The 20,219-nt window shown below is 40.6% G+C and overlaps 1 protein-coding gene across 2 annotated transcripts in view; it reads right to left on the bottom strand.

Annotated features, from left to right (window-relative positions):
• Wdr64 (WD repeat domain 64) overlaps positions 1 to 20,219 on the bottom strand; it is a 118,842-nt gene that overhangs the window by 96,935 nt on the left and 1,688 nt on the right. For both annotated transcript variants that reach the window (XM_021199133.1, XM_029539220.1), the window contains exons 2-4: positions 13,759 to 13,889; positions 3,145 to 3,247; positions 119 to 222 (exon numbers count right to left, since the gene is read on the bottom strand). In XM_021199133.1, coding sequence (XP_021054792.1) covers positions 119 to 222; positions 3,145 to 3,247; positions 13,759 to 13,889 — 338 coding nt within the window. The remainder of the gene's footprint in view (positions 1 to 118; positions 223 to 3,144; positions 3,248 to 13,758; positions 13,890 to 20,219) is intronic.

Below are 20,219 nucleotides of genomic sequence, written 5' to 3'. Positions count from 1 at the left end.
AATCACACAGAAATATTTTGTGTTTTTGAAAACATTTGGATAGTGCATAGATAAAACACAGGAAGAAAAAGGGGTGGGGTGAGCAGGAGGAGGGGGAAAGGCCAAGATTCCAAGTTACCTGGCTGTTGAAGACAGTTATTAATCCTTTCTGAGATGCTGTTATCAATAAATCCAGCTGTGGGACCTTCACAATGCATTTGATCACGTCGCGTCGTCTACTGCCTGTCAAAAGCACACAAGTAGTGTCAACTCCCAGAGGTTCTAAAATCCATTTGTTATTGGTGTAAAACAAGAAAAAGAAGACAACCAGTATTTCACTACAATCCCTGAGTTACTTAAAATTAAATAAAGCAAAAAAAAAAACCCAAAAACACAAACAAAAAGCAAAACAAAACAAAAACAACAACAACAACAACAACAAAAACCCAAAACCCAAAACACCCACAAATGCTGCTTGGCTTTTAATTATCCTTACAGGCATAATATGTCTCTAGAGTGTTTCAGCTAAATATGGTCTATGAATTCCCAAAGAACTTGCAACTCCCTGAGCTTCCCACGCCTCTCCCAGCACATACACACACCACTATGGACACATTTCACAGAGAATGGGCTTCTAGACATCATTTGGAAGCTTTCTATTTTGAGATTTTTCTCACCTCTTAATGGCCTTTGCTTTGAAGTGTCACCACCATGGTCTACAGAGACTAAAATCCTAACATTATCTCAGGCTCTCCTTTATAAAAGAACAAAGCTGCCTTAATGCTGCCTTAAGGCTTCTAACAGCATTCTGTGCATTTGGGAAAATGACACTAGCTCCTCTGATGCTCCTGCACTCTCCCACTGGCCGAAGGACAAAGCAGGATGCACAACTACTTCTCAGAGTGAGCTAACTCTTGTTTGCTTGGATTTTAGTTTTGTGGGGAGCCCAGGCTAGTCATGAACTCATGCCATTCCTCAGTCTCCCAGATGCTGTAGTCTTTTCCACGGTGCTGTAATTTTTTATTATTGTAAACACGTAAAGAAGAAAGGAAGGGAACAGAGTCAATGTACCAATTAACAGGTATTCCTAAGTGAAAAAAGAAGTGTCTGTCTTTCACTGTCCTGTCCCCATCCCTCAGGTATCTAACCCACACTGTAACTACTGAGCTACACCCTCACCCTGAAATGTATTTTTAAAGGGACACCAGATGAAGCAGTGAGTTTTAGCTACACCACTTTATGCTCCCAGCAGGTCGTGCTTCCAGCCACCAGCCCAGGGAATTTTTGGAACCAGGAAGGAAACACACACACACACACATTAGCTTATTTTTAATATGCTGTCTGCCCAACGGCTAGGCACTTCTCATCCTCTGCCTGCCACCCTAGGCCCAACTGGAGGAATGATGTCACTGTATAGGTGGTCTTTGAGGTCCCCTATGCTCAAGCCCCCTCCAAGTGTAGAAGAGACCCTCCTGTTGGCTGCCTGTGTAGAGCAGATCCTTTCTGCTGCTTTCAGATCCAGATGTAAAACTCTCAGCTCCTTCTCCAGCACTATGTCTGCCTGCATGCTATCATGCTTCCCACCATGATGACAATGGACTGAACCCCTGAAACTGGAAGCCAGGCCCAATTAAGTGTTTGTCTGTCTGTCTGTCTGTCTGTCTGTCTGTCTGTCTGTCTGTCTCTCTCTCTCTCTCTCAAATTGGATATTTTCTTTGTTTACATTTCAAATGTGTTCCCCTTTCCAGGTCTCCTCCACCCCAACCCCCCCATCTTATCCCCCCTCCCCCTGCCTCTATGAGGGTGCTCCCCCACCCTCCTACCCACTCTTCTTCCCGCCCTGGCATTCTCCTACACTGGGACATCGAACACCCTCTGGCCCAAGGACCTCTCCTCCCACTTATGTCCAACAAGGCCATCTTCTGCTACATATGTGGCTAGCACTATGGGTCCCTCCATGTGTATTCTTTGGTTGATGGTCCAGTCCCCGGGAGCTCTAGGGGGGTCTGGCCTATTGACACTGTTGCTCCCTCCATGGGGGTGCAAACCCCCTCAGCTCCTTCAGTCCCTTCTCCAACTTGTCCATCGGGGACCCTTACGCTCAGTCCAATGGTTGGCTGCGAGCATCTGCCTCTGTATTTGTCAGGCTCTGACAGAGCTTCTCGGGAGACAGCCATATCAGGTTTCCATCAGCAAATACTTCTCAGCACCCACAATAGCTTCTGGGTTTGGTGACTGTATATGGATGGATTCCCCAGGTGGGGCAGTCTCTGAATGGCCTTTCCTTCAGTCTCTGCTCCACACTTTGTCTCCATATTTCCTCCTGTGAGTATTTTGTTCATCCTTCTAAGAAGGACTGAAGCATCCACATTTTGGTCTTCCTTCTCCTTAGGCTTCATATGGTCTGTGAACTGAATCTTGGGTATTCTGAACTTTTGGGCTAATATCCACTTATCACTGAGTACATATCCTGTGTGTTCTTTTGTGACTGAGTTACCTCACTCAGGATGATATTTTCAAGTTCCATCTATTTGTCCAAGAGTTGCCTTGGTCATGGTGTCTCTTCACAGCAATAAACCCCAAACTTAAGTAAGTACTTTTTCCAACCTTGGAGCAAACAATAACAAAAACCTGAAACGTTAACAGTGGAGAGGCTGGGAGTACCCAAATTCAAGGGTTAGGTTTGAAAACAATAGAGGACAGATGGAAACTGGAAAGGACCTGAATTGAGCGAATGCCTACCTACGACTGCCTGAAACTGGGATCAGAGATGGTGTCTTTAGACAACTCAGGGGGAGGAGCTTGGGAGGAGTTTCGCCTGGGGATGCTTCAAGGACACTGAAAAGTTACACCGTTCCTTCGGGTGACACTGGAACATGTACTAATAATAGGATACCGTCATAGAGAGACTTCAGTTGAGGCCCGGGCTTCTTCACATGCTAGCTTCTTTTCTCAATCACATTCTGTAGTGTCTTCCAGAGCAAGAAGAAGCTGTCAGTTTCAATTACAGGTAGTTCCTCTCCATACTGAACCCAAAGTGCTATTCTTTTCTCTCATGGGGAACTGAGTGAGGACGTATAGGGTGATTCTTTAGAAACAGTGAGTTCCCAGTGCTCAGTTTTAGAGAAAAAATATTAAAATTTATACAAATAATGTAAAAGTCACCTGAAATCACAATTCGCTGTTTTCTAGACACAAGAAAAACCAAATTTTCTTCATCCATCTGGGAAGTAAGAGAATCTTCATCAGTGGAGAAGTATCCAAAGATCTAAAAATCCCAAACAACAAAGCAAACATGAACAGTGTATCAGAGTCAAGTAACAACAGATTCTGTGCTAGCTGAACTCAAAGTCTATCTGAGATGGAATGCACCTAGCTTTATGATGTCCGAGTAGAGAGTCCCTTGAAATAAGCAGGATTTTGACGGTTAACACACTTTGCACTGATCTAGTTTGATAGCTGAGGAGACACTGACACTTTTCCCTGAGGAGTCACCATGCACCAAGTTTGTGTCCTTGTTCTATGGAAGGATTGATTACCATCCTGCCCTTCCTTGAAAAATGAAATCAGCCTTCATCAGACCTGGCCTCAGTTAGGACTGTTGACCATGAGTGATTATTCCTAACTATTGTCTGTGAGTCTTGCTGGGTCAGATTTTTTTCATTCCACTAAAATGAAGCTTCAGAATATATAAGATTTCAGAATTTTATTTGATTAGCTGCTCACTTTTCTAGGTGTTGCATGAAAATTTGCTAACTTGTTATAAGAAGATATTCTGAATCTTAAAAAGTGATCTTTGTGAATCAATGATCAAATTGTGAATGTTTCAAAATTAGAGGCATTTGAAAAACGGTAAGCTGTAAGCCAGGCACAGTGACACAAGCCTGTAACTTCTATTAGTGAAAGACTGAGGTAAAATATTTGAAACCAGTTTAAGGCCAATCTGGGCAACACAAGAAAAGTCTGTCAAAATCTACTAGCAGCACAATAACTCCTATTAACTTATTTGTTAATAAGTAGAAATTTTCTTTTATTGATAACAGAATTTTTTAAAGGAATTAAGAATTTTTAGAACTGCTTGTATGTGTGTGTACATGTCTATATCTTTGCCTTCCTCTATCACTCTCGATTTTTTGAGGCAGGGTCTCATACTGAGGTTGGAGCTCACCCAGCCAGCCAGGCTGTTGGGCAACTCTGGGATCCACCTGTTTCTGCTGGTCCAGCACTGGTGTTCCAGCATGCTCTGCTTCTGTGCTATCTATTATGTGGATGCTGGGGATTCTGAAGTCAAGTTTTCATCCTTAAGAAAGCACTTTATGCACGGAGCCATCTCCTTGTGCAACCACCAACCCTGCTGTATTATCTTTTTCTTAATGCTACCAAAACAAATGGCCACAAACCTGACATTAAAGAAGGCATCTTTATTAACTCGTGGTTTCATAGGGTAGAGTACAAAATGGATCTCAGTGGACTCAAATCTAAGAGACAGTAGAAAGGTTTTTACTGGAGTCTTTGAGAAGAACCAATTTTCAATATCACCCAGGTTGTTAGCATAAGGTTGATCTGCCTGCTGCTGGTCAGCTGTCACTGCCTAGGTTTCAGGGGCTTCTACTTAGTCTTACACCCAAGTCCTTCCTTCTCAGCAACAGCAGCAGAGTTTCAAGTCTCTGTGCTTGGGACCCTTCCCCACTTCTTCCTATCTTGTTTTAAAGGACTTTGAGCCACCTAGATTATCTAGGATAATCTCCCCATATTAAGTTCTTGGGGTCAGTTCCTTAAATCCATGAGCAAATTCCTTTCGTAATTACATAGAATGGTGACTGATTGTACAACTGGGAACCAGGACTGTTGGGAAGGGTGGCACCATGTTTTCGTTTTATAAGCACTGTTTAGCATCATTAATGCATGCTTGGCAGCCTATGTAACCTAAGATAGTGATGTGAAATAATGGTGGGGCCAAAGTGAAACACCAGTGGGACTGGGATTCCTCAGTTCCCTGTCAATAAGTTCCGGAGTTCCTTGGAGTGGAAGAATTCTACTCAGTACGGTTAATTCTAAACTGTGTGCTGTGTTTACAATAACTTCAAATAGTTTATATGCAGCCAATAACCATGATTTGTCATTTCTGTAGCATCATTATGGAGACAGTGATTGTATGTCTGAGAAGAGATGTATGAAGGATTGTGGGAGCAATGTCCTCCTTCAAGGCAGAATCACATACTTCAGGACATGAAAACCAATTCAAGTCCCGACTCTGCTGTCCAATAGTCACAGGATCTCAAGCCAGTGTCTGGAGTTCTCTGTGCCTGAGTTTTCCTCATCTGGAAAATGATCATCAGACAGGAACGACCCCCCTTAAATAAGGATGAGGATGCTCAGACTTCAGAGTAATTAGGGAGAGTGTAATGTACTTGGACTGCACCAAGTGCCAGATGGGAACTCAGTCGATGTCAACATGTAAGGAGTGGTGCCCTAGGTTTCCAGGAACACTAAAGAAAATGGACTTAGGTGTCCTCCCTGCCAGGTAACCGCCCCCCCCCGCCCCAACTCAGCACCTTTCCTGTTGAGCACACTGGACAGTCACACAATTTATCATGCACACCCTTTAGTGCCATAGCCACAGGGATGTACGAGCTACCTCTACTCCTGCAGAAATGATCAATTTTGACAAGATATGAAACTGGAAACATGACCAGTTGAAAAGACCAAAGTGATGGGAGAAGGAGGACAAGAAGACAGTGATGGGAGAGTGACTACGGTCCAAATACACCATACAAGTGCATGGAACTGTGGTAAGGGAACCCATTATTATGTGTCGCTAATATACACCAAGAAAAAGTTCAAAACAGATGATTGACCTTGCTACGTTCACTTATGACACGTTATTGCATTCTTAATAACTTCTCAGGGAAAAGGGAGCCAAATGCATCAAATTGTTGAAATCCATTCAGGAAATGTTTTTAGATATGTCAGGTAAACTTCAGAAGAGATGGCAAAACTCACTTTGAAAGATTATGTTTCAAAGGGGAAATCCTATGATCAAAGACAGACATTTCTTATCATCTTGTGATGAACAGTAAGTAGCCTTGAGGATCTCCAGTTTCTTTTTTTGAAATTTTAAATTTCAGGCTAGAAACCATGTGACATAATTTGAGCACACTGCTGGCCTGAGTACTTTATTACTATCAAGTACATCATAACAAACTATTAATTTTCTTTTAACAATGCAATTTCTGGACTCCCCCATGCTTTTGGCTTGACTGCAGGCTTAGGCTTGGTGACTTTCATGGCAGAGTGGACTTCTAAGGGAGATTAGACAGCGGCTCTGTAGGCAAAGGTCTTCTCTATGGTTCCCCACGGTGAATCCCAATGAAAAGAGTCACTCTGTGGTTCTAAGTCATTTATTGCCATGGCAGAAAGTGGATGTGTAAAACTGTACCCCACTTCTCAGGGTGGGCCTGAGATTAAATAAATACCTTTTTCAGGGAGGAATGTCTGAGAAGGAAAGCTTATTGGCTAAGCCCTCCAGACCTCTAGGTACCTCATTAGAATGGAGATTTCAGTGTCTGTTTTTCTATTGTCTTGGTCTGAGATATTAGGAATGCCTCGTCTATATGTGGGGGGCTTAGGGTGTTGGCCTTACATGACTGATGGCCACAGACCTATGGGGGCGAGGAGGCTGTGGCTAGTGACAGAGGCCTGGTGCCTAGGAGCAGTCAAAGCTCCTACTGTCCCTTCAGGGTCTCTGGAGCTTCTAGCCTTAACTCAACCAAGGACCAGGCTACCTTTCACTGTCCACTTCCCCACAGAAACGTAAACCAAAACAAGCACCTTCTCTCTTAAAGTGCTTTATCGGAGTATTTTATCACAGCAACAGGGAAAGGAACCGGGAGAGAAGCGAATAAACAGATTTTTAGGAGCACACTGCAAACTGATTCGAACCCAAGTTGTAATATGCCACATGGGAGGCTTGAAGGGCCCCTGGCCAGCCTGCAGATTCCTCTAGCTTCAGCCAACTTCCACGGGCCTTCCAGGCCTCTCACAGCTGTTCTAGCAAAGCTTCAGGGCTTAAAGGGGCCCAAAGACTGGAAAGGATAATGACATCAAGAATTGGTAGGCAGAGGAAAGTTAGCTGAAGTGAGGCAAGCACGGCTCTGGCAGGCCTTGCCCTTCACCCCATTCCCTCCACCCTGCCATTCCCAAGCTAGCAGTCCTTCCACCTCAAGGTCTCTTCCCTTATTTGGCCACTTCCTCCTGAGGCTGACTGCCAAGGTCCAGCTATCAAAGTATTGAAGTCCAGTAATCAAAAGCTCCCTTTGGCTCACATAACTAACAAGTCCAATCAAAATTACCCACCTCATCCTAACATGGGGTTTCCCCTTTGACTTTTATAATCTGTCATTTGCTTCTGGGCCACTACTGATTCCTCTCTATCCAGAGGCAGTCCTTTGTCCCCTGCGACAAATACCCCTCTTCCCTCATCCTTAGTCCCCCACAAGACTCCCCGCCTCTTCAGTGACTCACTTCCTCTAAAAAATTCACAGCCTCCCAAACAGTTGCACCATGTAAGGATCAGGTGTTCAAAGTGCCTATGGAAGATATTTAACAACAGCTGTTTACTAGCAACACAGGGTTAAATGGTAAAATGCAAACTTTGTCTTTTCACTGATCAGCTGTGCAAGTCTAAAGCAATCACATTGTTCAGATTTCTTTACATCTAGTGTTTCTCAATATATATTTCAGGGACAGGCCTAAGTTGTATTTTTATTAATTCTAACATTTCACTAGAGTGAAAACATACAATTCTCTAAGTGTTATTTGCATCTAAACTACAGAAAAAAAAGTGTAACTTTTGGTGGCATTGTTGTGAGAAAGAGATCTATATTTTGGCATCAGACTTGCATACCTTCGGCTGATTTTGGAAGAATCAATCCCACTCGTATTGCCTAATCGATGACTATTAGCTAACTATTAAGATGGCTCCTAAAAACCCAGGAAATCAATATTTAAGTGAAGTGAGTCTTCATCAGGTCGTATTCAGTTTCCGTTTTACAGACAACAGAGCGGAAGCCCAGAAAGATTAGGTTGCAGGACTCGAAATCGAAACGCCGGTTTGAGAAGTGGCCAGATGGCTGGTGAGAAGCTGGTGATGGCAGAACAGTGCACATAGACTCCTCTGGCCTCAGCCAGCCTCCAACTGCAGAGCGCACCAGAGGCTATGTATGCTTGGGCTGTTCTGTCAAAGCTACAAGATTTCTAGGAACCCAAAGACGGGATAGAATAATGGCATCAAGAATTGGTAGACAGGAAACTTCAGCTGGAGACCAATGGTCACCTTCTATTTGGCTTTAGATAAGTCAATTACCTTTCCATATGTCTCTGTTCTCACCCTCACCATGGCAAGAGCGTGGCCCTCTACAATCCGCACGCTGATCTGTTGTGAAGATTAAATAAGAACTGGGAAATTTGTATGAAGAGAGAGAGAGAGGAGAGAGAGAGAGAGAGAGAGAGAGAGAGAGAGAGAGAGAGAGAGAGAGAGAGAGAGAGAGAGATTTTACAGATGTAAGGAGATTGCGTAGACTGGAAGTGGCAGATGTAGAGAATGAGGCACCAAGAAGGAGCAGATGTTGGGGATAAGCCTCCCATTTCTTCTTTCCACAAGTGGAGAACTATGCAGATTTACTTCCTATTCCATTACATCCAAGATTTCAGTTACTGTGGAGTTCCATGGGCACACCTCTACCACCCACCTAGTACTTACTGTCTTATGGTTCAGCATTTATGGGGACTAGGAGTCATGGATACCTTTACAGTATGCGATCTGAAGCTTGCATTTCCAAGATAACAGTTTTGGTCAGCAAAAATGTAAAACAAGTGCTTCATGCTCACATAAAAAATGCATGACCTTCAAATTAAAGAAATCTGTTGATATTATCTTAGGTGCATAGTTTTAGAGACCCAGTCAGGTGGAGGATGCATCAGGAAGAAACTGGAGGAGGGGTAATCAAAATACAGTGCATAAAATACTGAAAGAATTAATAAAATATTATTTTTGAATAATAAATTCAAACAGGGCTTTAGAGATGGCTCAGCGGTTAAGAGCACCGACTGTTCTTTCAGAGGTCCTGAGTTCAATTCCCAGCAACCACATGGTGGCTCACAACCATCTGTAATGGGGTCTGATGCCCTCTTCTGGTGTGTCTGAAGAGAGCAATGGTGGTGTACTCATATGCATAAAATAAATAAATATTTTATAAATAAATAAATAAATTCAAACAAGGTGTAACCCCAAAAGGCCAAGTTAGAGTCTTGTAAGAGATGTGAATGGATGCAGTATTTATATCTTTTCATTGTTTGCTGGTAAGAGCCTGACTTTGATGGTCAGGAAGAATTCATTCTATTCTTATTTTGACATTTTCTGTGACGTCCAATAGAAATATAATATAAGCCGCGTACATAATATTACATCGTATAGTAGGTCCTTGAAACATAAAACCAAAATGAAACCAACTTTATTAGTGTGTTGAGAACATAATTTCAACATATAATCAACATTAAAGGTCACTGTGAAATGTTTTGCATTTTCCGTACAATGCTTTTGAGATCTGTGCATTTTATATTTACAGCACACATGAACCCAGAAAGATCACACTTCCAATAGTTAGCTACAGCCCCATGTGGCAGGAGGAAGTTCTTCAGCATCCAGGTCTACAGCAGCTAAGGGTTCAGTTCCCAGGGGTGTCTTTCCAACCAGAGCTTTCTTGTGGTTGTATCACTCACTGAAGATGAGTGCAACGTTTTACACTCTTATTCTGAATGTCCTGGTGTGTGTGTGTGTGTGTGTGTGTGTGTGTGTGCATGTGTCTGTGTGCGCACGTGCCTGAACCATCCAACCAGAGAGAGCATATGCACACCTTAGCCCACCTACGCTCAAGGTACCGGGTCTCCTGTCCTTTGTAATATCTGAAAGGTGCTTTGAAGTTTCATTTAATGTATATTAAGTTCAATTTGCTATAATTTAAGCAACATCAACAATGTTTATGGTTGGTTCCAGAGAAACAGGGCATCAAATTCAACTAACCAAGCCGAGAATCTCTACCGAAACCAAACCGCCACCAACAACAACAACAAAAAACAAAACAAATAACAACAAAAACAAAAACATCCCAAATTCTAAGACATCTTGGAAACTTGGCCACAAACACAGGATGAAAATATCAACAGTGTAGGCTCTGCTAAATCACTCCCAGAAAAGTGAAAGTTGGAGCGGGGAGGGGAGAAAGAAGGAGAGAGGACTTGAGAATCAGAATTCTTCATCTTTGATCCTTGAGCCTTGGAATGATTTGTATCACTCATCATTTCTATTTTCCGCTAGATTCTGTATTTCATACATACACTGAGCATAGCCAACTTCTCTTCATGTAGCTGTGTGCAGCCAAGGAGAGCTATGAATACGAACCAACACGCAATTGTAAACTTACCTTCAGACAAGAGAATTTCCCTGCCATTTTTATAACTCAATTGTGTAGCAAGATTTATAGATAGCAGTATCTCTAAATGTCACATGTTGGCCACATTGGAACTGTTGCAGTTTGAAGCAGTAGGTTAAAGTATGTTCTGGGAATATAAACTCAGGTCCCATTGCTTGCCTATCTATCCCTCATATTTCTACTGGACAGAGCAGAGGTCAAAATAGAAAAAGAACATTTTCCTCCTGATCACCAAGGACAGGTTTTCACTTGCAAAGGACCTTTCAATATAACAATCAAGCAATGAACTAAGTTAAAATCATGTTTTCCATTCTTGAAAAAAAGAAGAAGAAGAAGAAGAAAGAAAATAGGACATACTGTGGGAATTTGCTGCATGGCAGAATCTATGAGCTATTCTGTTATGAGCCAAGCTTTGTACGTATTTACAAGCAGTTTGTGGGAGGGATTTCTAATTTGTACAAGGTCCTTGTGAGTTTTATTATCAGAGCTTTTATGAGATTTGTTACAGGGTCATTAAGGTAGATACAAACTTTCTCATTAGTGTTTTGAACATCTTACCATAGCTGACTCTCTGGTTCTGCCTGTCACCTAAGCAGGGTGAATATCCCAACTCCTGTGACCTTTGCTCAGGAAGACAGGTGTGAGGATGAGAAAAAATGAGTAAGAGACATTGGAACTCAACTACAGGATTGAAGAGCATTGTTTGTTTGTTTGGTTTTATTTTGCTTTGTTTTTTTTTTTTTTTTTTTTTTTTTTTTTTTAAGACAGCAAGGGGATAGATCCTGTCGGCAACCTGTGAACTTAGATTCTATTCTTCTCCAGAGGGTCCTTCAAAGGAGTGCCCAGCCTAGCTGACAGCTGGCTGCAGCTTTAGGGGACTGCATGACGACTGCCCAGGTCTGGTTCCCAGACTCCTTGTCAGTGGAAACTGTGACGGAATACAGGGCTGCTTTTTTTCCCTCTTAAATTGCTAAATGTATGGTCATTTATTCTAGATGCATAAGGGAAAAGAAAAGGGGAAAAAAGGAGAAGAAAACCCAGGATCCTTTATCTAAAGTGAATTCCCTTTCATTTTTACTGGTGTGTGTGTGTGTGTGTGTGTGTGTGTGTGTGTGTGTGTGTGTGTGTGTGTGTTTAAAGTAGAGGTAGCTGCTGAATTTTATTTATTTATTTATTTATTTATTTTTATTATTATTTTCTTTATTTACATTTCAAATGCTATCCCGAAAGTTCCCTATACCCCCCCCCCCNNCTCCCCTACCCACCCACTCCCACTACTTGGCCCAGGCCTTCCCTTGTGCTGGGTCATATAAAGTTTGCAAGACCAAGGGGCCTCTCTTCCCAGTGATGGCCAATTAGGCCATCTTCTGCTACCTATGCAACTAGAGACACGAGCTCAGGGGTACTGGTTAGTTCATATTGTTGTTCCACCTACAGGGTTAGCTGCTGAATTTTTATCAACCATCTTCCTTATTTTTATTTTACTTAATCTAAAAGATTCAGAGTCAGCAACCTTCTTCTGAAAAGGGTCAGGGAGTGATTAGTGAAGGTTTACGGGCCATTAGTGTTCTGTCAAGGCTGTTTGCCTCCACTAGTGTGTCTCAGTAACACCCGTAGAAATGACTGAGCCTTACTGTGCCCTGTGAGCTGGTTAGAAAATCCGCATGTGTGCAGCCGTGGCTTTCCTTTGCTGCAGTCTGTTAAGATTAGTTTTGTTCCCCCACTAAGCTGTTGTTAGAAGCAATCTAACTCATGGTTTTTCTAATACTGAACCAGCCCCACTTTTCTACCCAGAAATTTTTTAGTGTTTAATAAACATTATTTAAAACGTTAGCATTTCTATTCATAAGTAATATTTGCTTTTTGTTTTCTTTGTTCAACTCTGTTATTTTAGTCTCTGAAAATGATTTGGATAGCTGTTCAGTTTTTTAGCAACTTAGTAGAAATAGTCATAAGAATTATATCCCCTTAAAGGGGTTGTAATTTTTCCTAAAGTTAATTAGCAACTTTTGCTAGTTACCTAGTTCAGGATTTGGGCTATCTTCTATTACAAGTTTCTAAATTGTATTTTATTGGAGTTCTTTATATGCTCAATTTTGTGATGGCCTATATGTAGTTAAACATAAGACAGAACTTTTCCTGAGTCAGGCCATCATCAAAATTCCACTTACACATATCCATTAACATATGCCATAACTGCCTTGGTAACAGGGGAGATAGTCTAATGAGCTTTTGTTATTAGTCTATTGAAACAGTTGGCCATAAAGAAAGAAATTTCTCCAGGAATCGTATTTGGGGGTAAGAGAAAAGCTGGAAGCTTGGTACCAACCAGAGGAACCTGCCACCCTGGAAGAGACTTCACAGTGTTCTCAGGACTAGTTGACTCTCACAGGGCAGACTGGGGCATAGGCAACGACTTACCTGTGATAGGCAGAACCCATACAGTGACCCTGACTGCTTACATTAAAGCACCTCTTGCCTTCTACTTAAACTTAAACTTCATATCATTGCCTCCAAAGATGGGGGGGGGGTGTCACTGGACTCTTTTATTCCTCTTTCCAAGGTGACCACTGGGAATAAATCTCTGTTCTCTGTTTTCTATGATCAATCATCTCTTTAGTTAACTTGTTGAAGATGAATAGCTGACCCTAGCTTTTTAGGACCGCTAGCAGGCAGGCTTTGCTGCCAAAACTCTGGTAATGCTGTTAAATGTGATAGTAAAATATTCAAAGCTGCCATGTTTTTTTCTTATCTATGAGATCCACTCAGATATGAGTGAGCCAGATGTTTTAATTGCTTGCATCAATATTCTGCCCATCAGAAACCATTTTCAAAAGTTGACAGAAGTGACCAACTAAATCCCTACATTTCTGCCAATGGTTTGAACACTCTGAAGACACATATATAGTGAAAGTACTGGGAAGAAATGTTTCATTGTCAGATACAACAAAGCCACTTAAAATACTGATTATTGTCAATAGCACTGATGGCAAGCAACTCTCTGCAAGTTCAAGGCCAGCCTGGTCTACATAATGAGTGTCAGGCCAACTGGAGCTTCAGAGTAAGACCCTGTCTTAAAAAAAAATACTCATGGATAATATAGTTAAATAGCTGCCTGTTTCCTCACTTTCCTGTGGGCCATGGCTATGCCTTTATGGCCATAGACACAGTAATATTCTGTGTACATATTGCAGATTTAGCTTTGGTGGTAGTAACATTTTTAATTGCTTGTTCTGAACAAAGTCAAATAAGACCTGAGTTTTGAATTCTGTGCGCACAAAGCAAGTACCTCACACCAGTCGAAAGCTGCATCAGGATTGTTGCAGAGCTTCCTGTAAAAACATTTCACATCTTGATTTTTCACTTCAGGGCCAAAGATTTGCTGTACCGAGGTGTAAAACTTATCATAGTCGATTGAATCTGTAGTGGGGAAAAGTGCAGGGACATTTCCATCAGATTCCAAGGACAGAGTTTCACGTTTCATATATATTTTCCATCCTATTGTCTCATTTTGTCTTATAAAATGACTATAACTGTACCTTAGAGATCTTGTATTTATGAACATAACTAGGCCCTAGCTAGAATAGTATTCAATCAGAATAAATAATTTATTTTGCTGTTCAGAATTCTCTTCTGTTTCAGCTACGATAAAAATTCTGTACATGAATACAAAGATAAGGAAATCACTTTTTCCTGCTATGAAAACATTTACCAGTTCAATGTTTCTTAGAATCTATCTTAGATCTTTGCACAGAGAAAATATTGGTTGTCTGGCATTATGTAAACTTTCTCACACACAAACATGCATACAGGAACACACATAGACTTACACAAAGACACAAACAGATACATACCCACATAGACACACAACACACACACAGTAAAACACACACACACACACATGCATACACACACACACTCACTTGAATCTTGATTTTTGCCAAGTTTCTTGATGTGTTTAGATAGGAATACTGAATCTCAAGTCAAGAAAAAGTTAGAGAAAAGGATTCCTCAAGCTATATAGACAAAATCCTATTATTTTATTTAACTAACAAAAATATATATTGAATAATATTGTAGCCAAGGCTTAGTTGTGTGACAGAACTTAGCTAGACATTGGACATAAAATGGATATTAGGCAATGTTTACTAACATCTGACACTTCCAGAAAGAGAGAGAGAGAGAGAGAGAGAGAGAGAGAGAGAGAGAGAGAGAGAGAGAGAGAGAAGAGCGAGCTAGATTAAACATTATAGAAGTCTAGTCGACTCATTAGAACTTTAATTAATAGTGAGAGTTGAAATATTGCAGGCACAAAGCCAAATTATCTTGGGTTTAGTCTTTTAAATAGCCATTTATTTCCTAGCTGTTTGTGATCTCTCTGTTATCATTAGTAATCCTTTCGGGGTATATAAAGCAGAGCCTAAACTCCATTTACCCAAAAGTTAAGAATGTCATTAGGTGACATCTGAGGCCCATTGCAGAGATTGCTCAACTTTCTTTTAACCACCTACCTGATATTTCCATCGATGTATTTGAAAGGTAGTTTGACTTATGGCTTTCTTGTTCTATAACTATAAGCCTTCGCGAAACTGTTATGTTGGAACATATTATTTGGAATAACCTAAATCTTTCTCCAAAGGTCATGGTTACTTTCTCCCCAGTCATTTGGGTCTAGAAGAAACTATTTCTTAATCCCTTTAATATGAGAAATTTATTCTAGAGATGGCTCAACATATGTAAGTTAATAAACACAGTAAGTCATATAAATGGACTTACTGACAAGGTCACCTGATTCTCTCAATAGATGAAGAAAAGGTTTTTGAAAAAAATCCAACACGCCTTCACAATAGAGGTCTTGGAGGGACCTTGGAGGGACCTTCAGCATACAAGTGCTGTATATGACAGACCCACAGCCAACATCATCCTACATGGAGGAAAAACTGGAAGCAATCCCGTTAATTAGGAATGAGGAAAACCCAGAAGCGATTGCACTAATTAGGAATAAGACAGGGCTGTCTGCTAGCAAAATGTAGTGAGTAATATCTAGAGAGATAAAAACCAAAGAAGAAAATTAAAGTGATATAAATAGGGAAAGAGGTAGTCTAGGTATCATTATTTGTGGATAATATGATATTATACATAAGAGGGTCCAAAACTTTTACTGGAAAAAATTTTTATAAAAAGTTTCAGGAAACAAAATCAACTTAACAAAAATTAGTAGCCTATCTCTATAACCACTAATGAACATGCTAAGAAAGAGATTGAAGAAACACCCCCATTTGTAATAGCTTCAAAAACCCAATAATGAGGTAAAAGACTTCCAAAATGAAAACTTTAGGTCTCCAAAGAAAGAGACTGAAGAAGACACCAGAAGTTGGAAAGACCTCTCATGATCATTGTTTGGTAGAATCCATATGAAAATAATATGTACAAACTCAAAATAAATGTACAGACTCAACAGAGTCCCCATCAAAATCCTCCCAATCTTCTTCACAGAAATAGAATAAACCATTCTTAAAAATCATACGGAGGTACAAAATATCTGGATAAACAAAGCAATTCTGATCAGAAAGAACGATACAGCATGGGTTATCATGCCAGAGTGCAGGCTGTATTACACAGCTATAGTGACACAAACAGCATAGATCTGACACCAATGTAGGCATGTAGACTAAAGGAATACAGTAAAAGACCCAAACATGAGTTCTTGTAATTACCACCTTCTGATGTTTTACAAAGATGTCAATGATACATACTGGGAAATAGCATCTTCAAAAAGCTGTTCTGGGAAAAGAGGATGTCCCCAACCAGAAGAATGAAAGCTGACCTATGTCTATCACCTTACAACAAAGCTAACTTCAAATGGCTCAAATATATAAATGTGAATCCTGAAACACCAAAACTGCTAGAAGAAAACACAGGCAGCACCTACAGGATACAGGAGCAGGAGGAGGGGTTGTATAAATAGAATTCCATTTGCTCAGGAATCATGGACAACAACTGAGAAACAGGAACTTCATAAAACCAGGAAGCTGTACTCCAAAGGAAATAGTCAATTGAGTGAAGAAATCCACAAACAGGAGAGAATTCTGTCAGCCATATATCTAATGGAGAATTAATATTCAGAATATGCAAAGAACTCAAAAAACAAAGAATCAAATAAACAAATAGCCCAATTTTAAAAATGGCTTAAGAATCTGAACAGAGAATTCTCAAAAGAAGAAATAAAAATTACTTAAAAAATTTAAATTTTTTCAACATCTGTAGCAATCACAGGAATAAAATTTCTATGAAATGAAAATTGAAAATTAAAATTAAAAACTTCTTTGAAATTTCATCTCATCCCAGTCAGAATGGCTAAGATCAAGAAAACAAATTGGCAACAAATGCTGGTGAAGACCTGGGGAAAGGGCAACCTCTTTGGCTATTGGTAGGATTGCAAACTGACAAAGCCACTATGGAAATCAATGTGGGAAAGTATAAACAAATAAGCAAAAGAAATCCACCATGTGACCCAGCTGTACCATTCTTCACCATACACCCAAAGGATTCAACATCTACTCCACAGTTACTTGCTCTGCCATGTTTGTTTCCTCTCCATCCCCTGTCATTAGGAAATAGAACCAAAATGTCTTTCAGCTGATGAGTGAATAAAGAAAATGTTGTGTATACACACACACACACACACACACACACACACACACACGCACATTCACACACATACACACGTGTGCATGCACACACATGCAATGGAATTGTACTCAGCTATAAAGAAAAACAAAATAATAAAATGTGTAGGTAAATGGATGCCACTGGAAATGACGCAAACCAGGAATACAAATACATAATGTAGTCTTTTATTTGTGGGTTCTAGCTCTGAGCTTGAGTACACAATCTGAGGTATCTCAGGAAGCCAGATGAGTAGGAGGGAAGATGTATAGATGGGGGAGAAGAGGGTTTAGAAATGGGACAGTGGAAAAGGTGGGAGGAGGCTTTAAAATTGGGAGGGGAAGGGAAATAGAGAAGAAGAGATAAATAACACTGAGGATGTTTTAAAAATCCATAGGACGACATCATTTTGTAAACTTACTTTAGACATACGTGTGTGTGCATATGTGTATATGTAGGTTTTGTTTGTTTAAAGGAGAGATAATGTGCCCCACAAGAGACTGTCTAACAAACCCCTTAGTGCCTGCTATGGGAAACCTCCTGTCATGTTGTTGGTCTGAAGAATACAACAGTCTCCCCAAACATTAAACAAACAAACAAAGCGAAACAAACAAACACACAAAAACCTATTGCTGAAGCCAACACACACTTTGGAAGCAGGACTTGGAAGGATTGAGCTGGACCTGACCTAGAAGCTTTCTTAGGCTCTCAGGGTATCAGAAGACGTTACATGAGCTATTAAGGGTAGAGGAGCAGTCCGTAGTTCTACTCAGCTGTAGAGCCTATGAACCATGACAATGACTGGACCATCATGGTATCCCCAATGACATAATAGTGGGTAACCAACAGAGTCTAATTAAACTTAAGACCCATTAAACACACACACACACACACACACACACACACACACACACACACAGAACCATTTGGCAATGTCTAAGACATTACTGTCACAGTCAAGAATGAGTGTGCTGCCAGCATCTAGGGGCCAAGGATGATGATGAACTCCCAACAATGGACAAGGCTGCCCCACTAGCCTTAGCACACAGAACAAAGAATTCTTTAACTCAAAGGTCAATAGTGTCATGGCCGAGAAGCCTTCGTGTAAAACTGGCATTCATCTCCCTGTTTCAAAACTCAGCAAATGTATATCTACCTAAACAGGAACAACTACTAGCCCTGTGGAAAAATAAAGAAATATCCAAATGTTTATGTAGCTATTTTAAAGACATGTTTTATCTGGAATGCACCTGAGTGGGGTGGGGTGGGGAGGATTTGGTCACAGGGTAATCTGAGTTCTATTGCATCACTGGTGAGATCTAAGAATAACGGAACCAGGACAAATCTCTGTAGTCTACTTAGCATCCCGTTGAGGCTGACACCTCTTCATTAAAACATTCTTGCCAGTCCTGGCTCCTGATCTACAATAAAGAGTCAATTCTTATCTTCCAATATTTATTAATGAATACAAATGTATTTGGATAGTATTAGCAGCTTGGTGCAAGTTAGGATTCCATATTTTCCATCTCCTCAATCCTTAAACCTTGTCCCTGAGACATAGAAGGCCATGTGTCTAGCAAATTAGTTTTTTTTTGTTTGTTTGTTTTTTGTTTTTGTGTTGTTTTTTAATCTCATCTAAAAACTCCCAAGGAAGGAACTTTGCACCACAGATTCGGAGTTGTAAGCTTTCAGAAAAAAAGCAAGGCTAACTTCTTTGTTTAACACGTGTTTAAGGAGTGCCTCCTGACACCAGGCTCTGAGCTAGCCTTATCTGTGCAAAACTTTCAGAACACATCCAGGTCAATGGTCAAGCACGGACTCCGTATTAATCTCAGCAGCCTAAATGAAGCAGCTAAATTCCTGGAGGCAGCAATAAATGCAATAACAGTGCTGAGGGTACCTCTGCTTAGGGGAAATGGGGGAGTGTTTGCAAAGAGGTAGCATTCTACTTTCTTGAAAAATTGAAAGAGGAGAGAGGGACTGGAGAGATACCCAAATCGGGAAAACGGCATATTAGCCATTACAAGTTCTGCAAAAGAAACAATTTAATAACTGTGGACACAAATCACAGCTCTTACCTCAAAGGGAATAAAAGTTTGTTTTGATTCAGGTTTGGGTGACCATAGCTTGGGAACAGATTCAAGTTGCCCTGAATAACATATTCCAATGTGGACGTGATTAGCTTTTATAGCCACACAACAACAACTACAACAACAACAACAACAACAACAACAACAAAAAGGTCATGACTCAGGGCATTTTCAAACCCATTGATGGGAATATCAAAGCGAGCAAAGCTCTGCAAATGATTTAGGTTCTATCTGATGACATCTTAGCTTCGGATTTGGTGAAAGCCAGTGGTCTACTAATACAACTCAAAAGTTCTGTGTGATCGATGAGAGGGCACTAAGTCAGGACTGGTTGGTGACAAAGCTCTGACTGGTCGACTAAAAATTCCACATGGCTGTGGAATTTTTAACATAGATTTGCCTTTTCTTTTCTTTTTTTTTTTTTTTTTCTGAAAAGTTCAGCTCAGGCATGAGGATGTAGTTCAGTTGCTACAGAGTCAGTTTACAAAGTAAATAAGTAAACATTAAAAAAAAAACCCAAATCAAAAACCTATGACATATTTAGAAATGTTTGAAAAGCCTCTGGCAGGATTGAAGGTGCCAGAAGCCGATGCCGGAAAGTTTGAGGCGTGACTCCTGGTTGCCAAGATGGCTTGCTTGTACAGATTCTAAAGGTGAGTCAGTAAACCAGGATTGTGGCAGAGCAAGAGGAAAAACTCGCTGTAGAAACATATCAGAAGGACTAAGTCTGGATGGAAGACCCCCAACAGGTGCTAGAACAGTCTGAGAGAACGATGATTATATGCTCGAAGGTGATGCTAAATACATGGCTCCGGAGATTAGGCAGCCAGCATTCACGCCATAAGACTTGGGCAAGAACACACTAGGCAAAAACTCAGGACAAAAGACAAAAAAAAAAAAAAAAAAAAAAAAAAAAAAAAAAAAAAAAAAAAAAAAAAAAAAAAAAAAAAAAAAAAAAAAAGAAAAGAAACAACGAGAAATGAGCAAAGAG

Source organism: Mus pahari, chromosome 5 (genome assembly GCF_900095145.1).
Source record: "Mus pahari chromosome 5, PAHARI_EIJ_v1.1, whole genome shotgun sequence".
NCBI lineage: Eukaryota > Metazoa > Chordata > Mammalia > Rodentia > Muridae > Mus > Mus pahari.
Note: the sequence above shows the minus strand (reverse complement) of the source record. Positions and strands in the feature narration are given on the sequence as shown.